The sequence below is a fragment of the Cryptotermes secundus genome, unplaced genomic scaffold (assembly GCF_002891405.2).
Source record: "Cryptotermes secundus unplaced genomic scaffold, Csec_1.0 scaffold1171, whole genome shotgun sequence".
Lineage (NCBI taxonomy): Eukaryota > Metazoa > Arthropoda > Insecta > Blattodea > Kalotermitidae > Cryptotermes > Cryptotermes secundus.
Window position 1 is genome coordinate 38,022 of NW_019743669.1, and position 13,870 is coordinate 51,891.

General features: G+C 43.3%; 1 protein-coding gene across 1 annotated transcript; it reads right to left on the minus strand.

Annotated features, from left to right (window-relative positions):
• Positions 1 to 2,246: 2,246 nt before the first annotated feature.
• Positions 2,247 to 13,503, minus strand: LOC111874248 (protein C10). The gene is made up of 3 exons (XM_023869589.2): positions 13,232 to 13,503; positions 9,951 to 10,127; positions 2,247 to 2,868 (listed from the first exon to the last, which is right to left on the minus strand). Exons 1-3 carry the CDS (start codon positions 13,269 to 13,271, stop codon positions 2,741 to 2,743), a joined length of 345 nt encoding a protein of 114 aa, XP_023725357.1. The 5' UTR covers positions 13,272 to 13,503; the 3' UTR covers positions 2,247 to 2,740.
• Positions 13,504 to 13,870: the final 367 nt, after the last annotated feature.

The window sequence follows — 13,870 nt, forward strand, 5'->3', positions numbered from 1 at the left end:
TTGGGTTGCTCTTGTCTCTGCATCCAACTTTTCTCGCCAGGCTTTCAAGTCACCGTCACCTTTTCTTTGTAGGCCATTATCTCTTTCAGCATTTCATCTGTTTTTTCTTGACCAGCGCTGATTTTCTTCAGCAGAAGTTCCATCATCTGCTGAAGATTCCATGTTCTTTTCATGTGTATAAGTTCGTAAACCATGTCTGACACCAAATTATCACGTGTTGGTGTGTATAACGCGACAAATTGTCATGTGTCTTGAGTTTGAATCCTGTCGGTCACGTGTGCAGTCCAATCTTTTAAGTTTGATNCAGTATCCAGTTCTTGATGTTTCCATCTGCTGGGATTCCGTGCAACATGTCTGAATGTACACTTGCACATGCGTCGAATTTCCCTTTCAGGACGAGTCCTTGTGTCCTCCTCTCACGTTGAAGTCCTTCTCGTGCTTTCTTGGACACATCTTTATGGTGGCTTGTGCGCTACTGTAACTGATCTCCCTGGAGTCTCATCTCTTGCGCTGTGTCACATTTGCACAGCTAGTCATCTTCTTGTTGGCTGCGACCAATCACTTCCTCCCGGGTCCACCAGTTCCCTGAGTAAGGTTCTCCTTCACGATGTCTCTCTTGCGTTGTGCCACTGTTGCGCGACAGGACATCTTTGTGTCGCTTCTCTTCAGCGGTCCACAATTTCTTTGGGTCCAAGATTTCCTGAAGATATTCCTCTTGCGCCATGCCACTGTTACACGGCGGGACACCTTCCTGCAGGCGGCGGCCAACTTCATCCGGGATCCAGAAATTCCTCGGGTTACTTTCTGTGGCTCTCCACATCGCCCTGCAGCTTGCTTCTTGCCCCTATACCGTTTCTTCCATCCTTTGACCAGTTTCACTACGGCAACTTCGTTGGGGATTTCTCATTGTTGCGCCACCTCAGGTTTCCTGTCCACTAAGGTCGGCTCTTTTTCTTCTTGTAGACGTGCCTCCATCTCTTCTCTGGTATCCGTTGTTTCCTCTTCAGGTTCTACGACCGGTATTACTGTGGCAACCTCTTCTTGTTTTGCCGCTGCAGGTTTCGTGTCCACTGGGGCTGGCTTTTCTTCTACTAGACTTGCCTTCATCTCTTGGCAGGCTATCGTCTTTTCCTCTGTTTCGGGGTGAAATGCATACACCATCTTCATGTGGCTGGTGCGCATATTTTCTCACATGGCAGCCGTCCTTGCTTGGGTTGCTCTTGTCTCTGCATCCAACTTTTCTCGCCAGGCTTTCAAGTCACCGTCACCTTTTCTTTGTAGGCCATTATCTCTTTCAGCATTTCATCTGTTTTTTCTTGACCAGCGCTGATTTTCTTCAGCAGAAGTTCCATCATCTGCTGAAGATTCCATGTTCTTTTCATGTGTATAAGTTCGTAAACCATGTCTGACACCAAATTATCACGTGTTGGTGTGTATAACGCGACAAATTGTCATGTGTCTTGAGTTTGAATCCTGTCGGTCACGTGTGCAGTCCAATCTTTTAAGTTTGATCCGGTTAATCCGAACTGATCCCACTTCTGACACCAAATTGTCACATGTTGAGTGTATAACGCGACAAATAACTTCACGCCGTATTTGATATAGTGAATTTTATTTCACATTCGCTCTTACAATCACATAAATTACAATCTGACAATTATTGCCATCGGCAGTATCACAAATACTAGACTGCAAATGCTAGACTACAACTGAAAGGTTGATTGCCTGGCTAACTCGTAACTATCTCGTAAACTAACTGTGAATAGTCTTCGCTGCTCCTTATGTAGCTTCGTTCCGGACAACACAGAAAACAGCCACGTAATAGGCACCACTGTTGTCTGGCGCCGTGTTTACAGGCGTTACTGGCAACGCTGTCAGGAGTTGTTTATGGCTGCATAGCAACAGCGGCATCCCTTGGCCACGTCACCGCTAGCGGGGTAGGGGAAGGAGTGTTCACTTGCCTGCTACCCTAGTAACGACAGCGCTCTGGTGGTGTTATGTCACCGCTGGCAGGGGGGGGGGTCCTGCATAGCGCAGCACGTCACAATATTATTTGATACTATGCTGAGCCAAGAAATAACATCAGACTGGCCACAGTTTCCAGAAGGCCAGATCATGGCATGTTGGACAAGCATAAAAGGTGATCCAGAAGATGTGATATGATTACAGTTCTTTGATATGCAATAATGCAAAGGCAATGAGAGATAGGAGAATCTTATATAGGACTCAAAAAGTAATCAACAGAATGAATTTCAAATTTGTATTCAGAGTTTAATTTAATGCCTAACAACTCAATAAGCTACAGTAAGTCTACAATGTTATACCATTTTTCTGCGAGTAATGTCTAACCAGGTCATAATATCATGCAAGTAAAAGATATAAGTAACAGGTTACCATACTGTCAAATATATCAAGCAGTGTATAATGTGATAGCCATCAACACTTCAGTAACAAACTGGCAGAATTAACATCAACCAAGGAATACTGAAAAATAGGCAAAGTTCCTGTATACCATTCTCTGATGGCTGGTTCTTTGAATACAGAAACTCAAAATGCATGTAATCCTGCAGCTGCCTTAAAATACTAAAGCCATGTCAAGACAGTCATCAGCAAATCTGCTTTTATGAAACTGATACAGAGAAATGGCTGATGACAACCAGTCACCTGATGCAGTATGTTAGACACATCTCACACAACAACCAATACTCAGACCTTCATGTTCATAGTTCTGATTCATGGTTCATGATGAGGGTTCAGTACTGATAGACACTGGAGGCAGAAAATTCGCACGAACTTGTGCGTGGAGATGTGCCACCTCTGGATCCTCTCTCTCTAGCATTCGTATTACTTGAGCAAAGTGCACAATCCCTGGGGATAAAAATGGAACAATTTTTTCAAAATATGTTGCCATGTATTCCTCTGCTTCAGTGGTTTCAAAGCAGACTCACTTGTTGTTTTCATCTACTCCAGACTCTGTGGAATGTTTACTGGTATACAGCCATGGCTTGGTTCTTATGAGGGGCGTTCAAGTTCTAAGGTCTCCAATTTTTTTTCTAAGGACTGGGAGCAGATAGACACATGTGGTTTAGTTTAAAATACTTGTGCACTCTTTGTGAATGCGTGACAGAGATGGCAGCACTCTACGGCACACAGAACTCTAGTGGTAGCAGTGAGAGTCAGGAGTGTTTTTGATACTTAAAATGGCGACATTTTCGTTACAAGAACAGCGAGTAATCATTCGTTTTCTCCACTTGCGTGGTGCGACACCCATTGATATTCATCGCCAGTTGAGTGAGACATGTGGTGATGGTGTCATGAATGTGAAAAATGTGAGCTCGTGGGTGCGACAGTTCAAAGAAGGCCGAATGTCATGTGACAACGAACCAAAACAATCTCGGCCTCGCACCAGCCGGTCTGACAACATGGTCGAGCGAGCTGAGAAAGTTGTTTTGGAGGATCGCCGATTGTGTGGAAAACATCGCCTCCAAAGTTGGCATTTCCGTGGGATCTGCACAAAATCCTGCATGAAGACCTGCGAATGCGGAAAGTGTCCTCCAGGTGGGTTCCACGAATTTTGGCGGATGACCACAAGGCTGCACGCATGGCAATGATGAAGGCATGAACGGGACTTTCTTTTCATCAACTGTGACAATGGATGAGACATGGATGCCGTTTTTCAATCCGCTATTATATCAGCAATTTTCCAGTGGTCAAAACAGACTCCTACAGAAGCGTTCGCAGCGGCTATGGAATCATGGCGTCGACGTTGTGAAAAATGTGTACGGCTGCAGGGAGATTACATTGAAAAGTGACAGAAGTTTCAAATTTTTTGTATGATTGTTGTGTGAGAAAAAAAATCGGAGACCTTAGAACTTGAACGCACAACGTATTTATGAAGTCATATTTTCATATAAAAAGTTTGATATGAAGCATTGCCAGGCTTGTTCCATTAGGAAACAATGCATGCATTTAACGACAATAACGATATCATAGCTCATTAATGACACAATAAAGGATTATAATATTTCATCACATCTGATTCATTTCTCTACTTAGCTGCTGCCAAAGCAATATTGTCAAATATTAGTCCTACATTTCAGCGTGCCCCCTTCAGGCAGGCTATTTAGAATAAAACAAGGAAGCAAATATTCATATCTCAAAGAGATAAAAGTGGGAGTCCCACAAGGCAGCGTGTTAGAACCAGTCCTGTACCTGTTATACACATATGATGTGCCCTGAACAGCAAACACTACAATAGCGACCTTTGCTGATGACACTGCTATAATGACAGTAGGAGATAACACAGAAGAAGCAACAGATAAACTGCAGCAAGCCATTAACATGGTCAACTCATGGACCAAGCAGTGGTGCATCATATTGTCAAATGTTGGGTGTATAACACACGACATGCAACTTCACGCCATACTGGATATGGCGAATTTTATTTCACACTCGCTCTTACAATCACACCAATTTACAGTTTCACAATTACTGCTATCTGCAGTATCACAATTACTTGGTCTGCGAATGCTAGACTACAACTGACTGGTTGGCTGACTGCCTGGTTAACTCGTAACTAACTCTTGAATAGTGTTCACTGCTCCTTATTTAGCCCCGTTATGGACAACACAGAAAACAGTTACGTAATAGGCACCACTGTTGCATAACGTCGTGTTTAACGATTGCCTAGGAACAGTCATCGCACGGACTCCCCGCCGTGTTTACAAAAGCATTGCTGGGCAGTGCTGCCAGGAGTTGTTTACAGCTACGTAGCAACTGCGGCATCCCGTGTTACGTCACCAGGGGGAAAGGGTTGTCTACCGAGCATTGCACACTGATGGACAGAGTGGGGGTATGTGGTGTCACTCGTGAGATTACAGAGTTCACGCGACCCCCACCTCCCACTATGCCATCCACGTCACACTGCTCCCTTCTAAAGGTTGTTCATCCCGAAGAGCCTAATGGTACATCCCCGTTCCTTTTTCTTCCCGTTGCTGTGCTTGCTGTGTCTCCTGTTGTTTCAGCTACTCCTCTGCAGCGACTATTCTCCTGCTGTTACAACCGCTCCCCTCTTAAGACCAGCCCGTCTCAAGTGGTTTCCTGCTAACTTGCCAGAAGATCCAGTTGTATCATATTCATTCATCACACATTCACTCTTCCTCGGGAGGCCGCTACTTCTACATTACCGGTTCCTCCTCTATCCGTTGTTTCTTTTTCTGCTTTGGAGGGGGTCGACCCCTCCACAAGGTCCAATTCTTTATCATTACTTTCTTCGGAAGTTCCTTATGTCGATGTAACAGCACTTGAAGTGTTGTGTGCACTTGCTGAAGTCATCGTTCCTTCTGTTCTTCCTGCCACTTGCTGGTACGAGACCGTGGCGCAACAGTGCCTACTGCTGATTTCTCTATGCTGCTACGGGCACAGTGGTTGAGACTCGTCATAAGGCTGCTCGCAGAGACGGTGTAGACAACTGTCGACGGCCAATTCTTTTCTCTGGCATCCGAAGGTTCCCTGGGTAGTTTCCTTCTTGAAGGCATTTCTCCAATGTCATGCCACTGTTGTGCGATGGGATACCTTCCTGCAGGTGGCAGCCAACTTCCTCTTGGGTCCACAATTTTCCCGTGTCGAATTCTTCATTTGTCGCTTGTTTTTGTCCCTACGCCTTTTCTTCTTCAGTTCTCCGACCGGCATTACTTCGGCGTCTTCTACGGGTACCTCTTGTTCTGCTGCCTCAGGTTTCCTGTCCACTGAGGCCGGCTCTTCTTCTTCTGGACGTGCCTCCATTTCTCAGCAGGCCATCGTCACTCTGACCAGTATCACTATGGGGACCTCTTCTTGTTGTGCCGCCGCAGGTTTCATGTCCACTGAGGCCGGCTTTTCTTCTTGTAGACGTGCCTCCATCTCTTGGCAAACCATCGTCTCTGCCTCTATTTCGGGTTTAAATGCGGACACCATCTCCATGTGGCTGGTGCCCATATTTTCTCACCAGGCTGCCTCGTCGTGGTCCATCATAAAACCAGTCTGGACTTATGAAATACAGCTGTGGGGTTGTGCCAGTAAGAGTAGCATTCAAACAATACAGAGATTTCAGAACAAAGTGCTGAGGAGAATAGTAAATGCCCCTTGGTACACCCGTAATAGTGACATCCACACGGATCTTGGCATTAGGATGGTCACTGCCAAAATTAAAAGGATAGCTAAGAAGCACGAAGAAAAGCTTCACCACCACACCAACATGGAAGCCATACAGCTTCTTGACGAGAGGATAGTGAGAAGGCTCAAGAGACTCAAGCCGTTTGAACTAGCGTAGTGCAAGTGCACTTTAGTGTAAACAGTGATACAAGTGCAACAACAATGTGCTCAAGACACCAGATGCTGGGACAAACCGGTGGGAGTAGTCTGAGAGTTTAGTTCTAGTAGTAGTAGTTTAAGTGAGAAAAAAATCTCGTTAGTCCCAGACTAGTTGCATTATTTGAACGTTAAAAAATCTCTTGTAGATTTCCTGCATGTTTTACACAAGGTGCCCAGATATTCTGTATCACCCTATCACTCCATCCACCAGACCCCACTTCTTCCACTGAATCTTTTTCTCTTTGTTACCTCACATTTGGCTTCAGTCCATATAAGGCTTGGCTGTTTGGCCTTCGCATTTTGAGAAACACAGTTTGCTTATTTTTTCTTTAGATGTATATTTTAAAGTATGACTGAATGCATAAGGGGTGCGCCATAATAATCTAGCCCTTGCACTGCAACCTTCAATGATCTATTGTGCTTAATTTACTTTAAACTGTATATACTAAAAAATTAAAAATGTGATGTGAGGCCATGTAGTCTGGAAGATCATTACTAACATTTCTGAGAAATGTGCTGCATGCATCTTCAAGTAGATGAGTAAGCAGAACATGAAAAAAGTGGTCCTATTATAAGGGAGCAGGAGCAGGAATGAAGCTGTGTGGAGACCAATATGACGTGACAACAAGAATATGTGACAGATATACGAGGGTAATTTTAAAAGTAAGGTCTCCTATGTTTGAAAATATAAAATAAACATTTATTTTCAATTTTGGATATATCAGTTGAATCTTGAACATGTACTCATTTCTCTACATAATCGCCATTTCGGTCGATGCATTTTTGTAGGCGCAGTGGCAGTTTTTGTATGCCCATGTCATACCAGTTCACCTCCATGCTGTTCAGGAAACTTCGAACCTCAGCTTTCACCTCATCGTCGTTGTTGAAGCGCTTTCCAGACAAATGTTCTTTCAACTTTGGAAAGAGATGGTAGTCACTGGGCGCCAAGTCCGGACTATAGGGTGGATGGGTGATGATGTTCCATCCAAACTGTTGCAGTTGAGCGATGGTTTGTCGGGCAGCATGGGGGCGAGCGTTATCGTGGAGAATGCTTACGCCCTTGCTCAACATCCCTCTTCTCCGGTTCTGAATCGCCCGCCTGAGTTTTCTCAGTGTCTCACAATATCTCTCAGCGTTTATTGTGGTCCCAGTTTCCATAAAGTCAACCAACAATACCCCGTTTCGATCCCAAAACACAGTTGCCATGACTTTACCGGCAGACTGTGTTTGCTTGAATTTTCGAGGCTTAGGCGAAGAGGAATGCTGCCACTGACGTGATTGTTGTTTTGTCTCAGGTGTGAAGTGGTACGCCCAGGTTTTGTCGCCTGTGACAATTGAATTCAAGAAGTTGTCCTTTCCGTCAGCATAGCGGCGAAGAAATTCACAGGAAGAGTCAACTCTCTGCCGTTTGTGGTCTTCCATGAGCATTCGCGGGACCCAGCTTGCGCACACCTTCCGATAATTCAACTTCTCTGTCAAAACCCGATAAATGGTGGTTCGGGAAACCTCAGGAACCGAAATGCAGAGATCGAGTGTGATGCGCCTATCCTGACGCATGACTCGCTCAATCTTCGCGACTGTCTCATCAGAAATTGACGGTCTCCCAGTTCTTTTTTCGTCATGTATTGCAGTATGACCAGATTCAAACTCCCTACACCACTTGCGGACGTTCTTTATGTCCATGCACGACTCGCCATACACTTCCACCAATTGACGATGAATTTCAATTGGTTTAGTCCCTTTTGTGTTCAAAAACCAAATAACTGCGCGAATCTCACACTTCACGGTTTTAGTAATCGGGAGCTCCATTTCTAACGGCAATCGTGCCAAGACTGAGCGTCCTAGCTACGTGCGCACATGCTTGGTGGTATTGGGGGGAGTGGGGGAAGCAACGAATGCAACAGGGTTGCCAACAGCCGCACAAAAAATTACCCAGCGCTTTGGAGACCTTACTTTTGGAATCAGCTACGTACCAATATAGGAAGAAGGAAAGGAAGGTAAGAGAATGAACAGTAGCAAAAAATGAATACTGTAACTTGAACACCCATTTCCAGGCCACAGCTCTATAAACATGTTCCAACATGCAACAGTAGAAGGACATAATCTCTAGGCCACATGCACACAACAATAGGTAGTGGTCACATGACATGTTTTATTTTTGTCCGCGCAACTGGTGCATGCACTGTGACACCATACAATAGTAAATAGTGTTATGTGATGTGTATTTTGTGAGGCATCTGTGCTGCATCTTCATAAGTGAGCAGATTTCAAAGAAGCAGGCAGTGAGTGAGTGACTGAGAAGACGGAGTATTGCGGTAAGTTGGAGGAGTACAGTAAGCAAGTAGTAAGCTTGAGGAGTAGGCCATGCCATAGCTCAAGTGGTTAGTCACTGACTTCCCACCGTGGCGGCCCAGGTTTGATCCCGGGGTCTGGTCAAGTGGGATTTGTGATGGACAAAGTGGCACTGGGGCAGGTTTTCTCAAAGTACTTCAGTTTCCCTTGCCAATCTCAATTCCACCAAATTCTCCATCATCATAATCACCTGGGGCAAGCTACAATAGGCCAATGAGTGGCTGCCATGCCAAGTGGACCCAGTCAGACTCCCCCCCCCCCCCACTAAGTGAAATAAAAAAAAAAAGGTTGAGGAGTACAGAAGAGTACAGGAAGTCAGCCTCTGGAGAATATATGTGTGCAGCAGTACAGTGACATTGGGAGTGTGGGATTTAGTGAGACTTTTATAGTTTCTGTGTTATAAATCTGTTGCCAAGAAGCAGATAGTGAAGACCAGTGGAAATAGACTGAGAAGATTAGCATGCAGTGATTGTAAATTGTGTAAATCAGCAACAGTGTAATAATTATTTGTAGTTATGACCTGTAGATGATTAATAAATCCAATTACCAATTCAAACGCCATCTTTAGTCATTAACACGTGACAATACATAATAAATTTGTAGTGATCACATAAGTAAGTAAAGTAAAGCTAGCCCTGTACCACGTCCACAGGGTTGTGAGACGTTGAGGGTCCCATATTATCCAAACAATCAGCTCAAAGATGGCGGTAAGGTTGTCAGCCTTACGCACCGGCTGCACTTTACTCCCCAGAAATATTAATTAACTCCTGGTACTCATTTCTGTTATAGGCTGAGTCAACCCCGGGGCCATAGTGCAGCTGGAAGGACTGGGATCACATAAGAAAATAAAATAAGACTGGGTGAAGATGACAGAGAGAAAGAAGAAAGAAACATGGGGTGGAGGAAGGGATAAAATTAGAAAAGTAAAGTAAAATAAAATGACAAGGAGTACTTGGTAAACTGCGCATAGCTCAGTAGCTACCTCACAATAAATGAACATGCTTCAGTTGTCACAAGACATTCCTATTCTACAATACACCAACATTATCTAAGAGTGAATGGTTCAGCTGCATCGCCTGAACTCCCATCATATCTACTCCTGACTAGTAAACCTTACACACATCACTTATCTTTACAGGTCTACAAATCACAGTTTAGGAATCACTGAATTAGTTTATTTAGGGCAGGACACACTTCAGAAAGAAATGACCACGTATTACATGACTACTCTAGCTGCTTTACTTTACCTTCACGTCCCTCTGCAAAGCCATAGTCTTTTATAACATCCATTTCTATCTGCATAACAATAGGGAAGACAAACTGCATCATCTTCAGCATGTCATTGCCAGCATTGTCTTTAGCTTCTCCAAGCTTAGCAGCATTTTCAGGAAGACTGATTGCCTCCAAGACACTAGACAACACAGCTGAAAGTTCAGAACCTCAGTTAGTATACTGGCCTGCTGGCATCTTTAAAATAAAGCATTCTTCTCACAATGCTAAGAGGAAACACAAATATGAAGGATTTGAGGTTCTCACAGCAGCGGTTATGAAGGGTTCTATATTTTAGGATATAACATTTTTCACTGAAGGTGGAGGTGAACAGATTACATAGCTTTACATGCCAGAACACAGAACTTCTCAAGAAAACCAGAAGCAAAATTAAGTCCCTCAAGTTGTACAGAAATCTACTTTGAAGCAAGCAATTTTCAATGTAAGTTCAGAGCTGCCAACAGCATCTTAATTAATCTCCTGAGATTCATAATCTAACACAGAAACTTTTGTGTCTGAAGGAAATAATTCTCCACACTAACAATAGAGGCAGTATATTACTGACCTAGCAATCTTTCTTTAAATAAATAATAAAATATAAAAGTTTGTGACAATGTTATATTAATACAATTATTGTGTTCTGCACATTATCATCTTGTTTTTTATTTAAAAAACGTTTCAGAGACTGGATTCTGTCTCGATCTTCAGGTGGAACCTACTCAGTTGGGCTCAATCATCAGAGCAAGTTGGACACCAGCACCAATACAAGAGAAGATTATATAAACCAAGCACAGCACAAACCATCTGCAAGAGTTAATACAAACATTGAAAGAAACTCCACATACAAGGCCATGAAATAGTGCATGGACTTATGTGCTATATAAGAGCCAGGACAGCACAGTTGGTATACCAACTGGCTACAGGCTGGACAACCTAGGGGTCAGAGTTCAAATCACAGTGGGTCAAGAATTTTCACTTTTCGATCTCGTCCAGACCAGCTCTGAGGCCCACCCAGCCTTCTATTCAATGGGTACCAGGGAGTTTTTCCCCAGAGGTAAAGCACCCAGGGTGTGAAATTGACAACTCACCTCCAACTAGTGCTGAGGTCAAGAAGATGTGGGTATATACATCCACTCCCCCAACATTTCATCATAGCAGAGTTCTTATTTAGTTAAGCACCTGGACAACTTTCCATGACCTTTACATATGTGCTATATATACAGAGCGTATTCTTGTTAAAATCACATTTTAACAATAGCCATGAAATACTGCCTAGACACAGATGCTATATGTAGGCTGATGTTGTTAACAATCGCTGCAAAATAATGCATGAGCATGGGTGCTAGGCCTCATGTCTGGAGTTCCTTTTAGCTCGGTTGGTATAGTTCGCTTGCGGACTAAATCCAGTTTCTTGTTCTTAATGTTTGTCTTAACTCTCACAGATGGTTTGTGCTGTGCTTCATTTAGCTTGTGTAGGGGCAGGTGTCTGGAGACAGGGATGCTCCGTCAATTGGGCCCAACTGAATCGGCTCCACCTGAAGACAGAGAGAGAATCCAGTCTCCAAAAGGTTGTGTTTTAAATAAAAAGGAGAACGGATAACGTCCAGAAACACAATGGTATAAACAATAATTTGCATACACAAATGTAATGGCATTTCATAGTTTTGGAGATCATCTTTAACTATTAGCATTTCCAAAGTGCTTGAATAAATATAATGATCATTTCACAGACAAACAACATTTTCCACATACCAATATCAAAATTGTAGGTAGTTCAACAGAACTGAAATGAATCCATCTTCAACACACTAGTCAAATAATGTGATAAGAGTGAAGTGGAACTAAATAGCACATCCTCCCTACCACCACAATCAAAAGAATGTTCATGGGAAACAGGGTACAAACTACAGTCCTTCTTACAACAATAATACCATTCCCTCTTCCAATATTTTAAAAAGTAATAACACATTTTGGATTTTGGTTTCCACATACCAGTGAACAGTTAAGTCTGTGTAAGTGAGCTGACTGCTTAAGTAATGCAAATAAGTGTAAGATTCTGAAAAGTAATATTATCAAGTGAATCTGGCTTGTCAAATTTGCTGCCACTTTATGTGGTAGAGATGAGTATACTGATAAAATAACCCTCAACTTGCAACAACATTACTAAAAAGAGCGATTAACTAGTTAGCACTTGTGATTTATATTCTGGAGGCAGTACCAGGTTCTGATCAACAGCCCTGATACCAGCTACCCTGAGGTTCTCTTGCTTTCCTCAGTCTCTTACGCAAATCCTTGAACAATATTTATTATCAGGCCATGACAACTTCCTTCCACATCCCTTCGAATTCATTATTCACTTAAAATCCTACAACTTGAAACTACAGAGCTTAAGGTACTGGCAGTCATGAAATAAACCACAAATATTATAGTCTCAATTTGATTAACTGAACTGAACTGAACTGAACTGACAGTGAGAGGTGGAGGGGTGTGTGTGCTAAGATTTACCCCAAGCACTCAAATCACTACCAGGTCCAATGTGCACCCCCAGTCTTGTTTGGTTCCTTGAATGCCTCAACCTTAGTACTAGAACCAGAACCATCCAGACTGAGACCTCCTAATATTCATGAGCTCTAATCACACATAGCCACAGATCTCTGGTTGGGCATGTAAATCAGTCTCTTCTTTGAGGCTACTGAGAGCAGGATATCCCAGCTACCCTCCTGTTATTCACAAACAGGAACAGCAGGGCCCCCACCACAGGTCCCAGCTGTAGACTGCGGTCAAGCCTTGAGTTTTCTTGAGAAGAGTGTTTTTTTTCCTGACCCACTTATTCTGCTAGCCAGGCCATTCTTCTTGATGGTGAAGAAACTAATCTCCATCACAAGGAACCTTTGGTCTCACCTTCAACGGACTCACCAGGGCCTCTGAAAGGTTTTCGTTCCTTATTTGCTCAAATGTACCCAACATCAAAATTCGCTCTCGCTAAAACTGAACGTGAGGTTAAGTTTCTAACAGCATCACCTTACAACCTGTCACACACTACCTCCTACACTGATGATCTCTGACACAAAGCAATATTGCGTAGCATTGGTCGTTAATACCATTTCTGTTCCATGTGTAAAACGCACCTCAGGCTAGAGAGAACATTGTGTCAACCTGCAGTAGTAAGTTTATAAAGGCGCGGCTGTGTACACGGCTGTTTACGCCTGGCTACTCATTTAAATGTCTTCTTAATCTTAGATTCATCATGTGTCATTACCTCGTGCGTTTTCCGAAGTAAATTCTGTATTATCCGACATGGTACTAAATTGTCATCTACAGCCTAGTCAGCCTATGCCACAAGAAGTAACTACCGTAACATTCCCGATCTACGTTGCTCCGTCCGCTCAGGGCGCTCAGGGCAAGCCAAATAAGCAATTGAGCGAATCGAACTATAGCTTCGTATGCACTTCATATGCGTACTACGCTCACAGCAGTACACATTATACAGAGATTCCACCACACAAGTTCCCGCGAGTTGCTGCAAAAAATGCTTTCACACACATAAAAAATATACCCTTTCTGTAGCCTATGACACCACTGACAATATCATCTGTGCTTTCTGTATATAGTAGACCGCACCAGACGATCGACGTGAACAATGAAAAGCAACTGCTCATCATCAATTTCATCATGTTATCATATATATACATATATATTTATTCAACCCCTATACCACAGACTGACAGGGGGCTTTTACATATTGTATATATAGGATATGGACAAAAATATGGAAACACCTCGTGAAATGCATGCCTGAATTGAAGTGTTTATTTTAGCGAAGTTTGTAGGTCACGCTGTCGTATCTGCCCAACACCACTCCCTGTACAACCTCCGCAATATGTTGCAAGCTTCATTT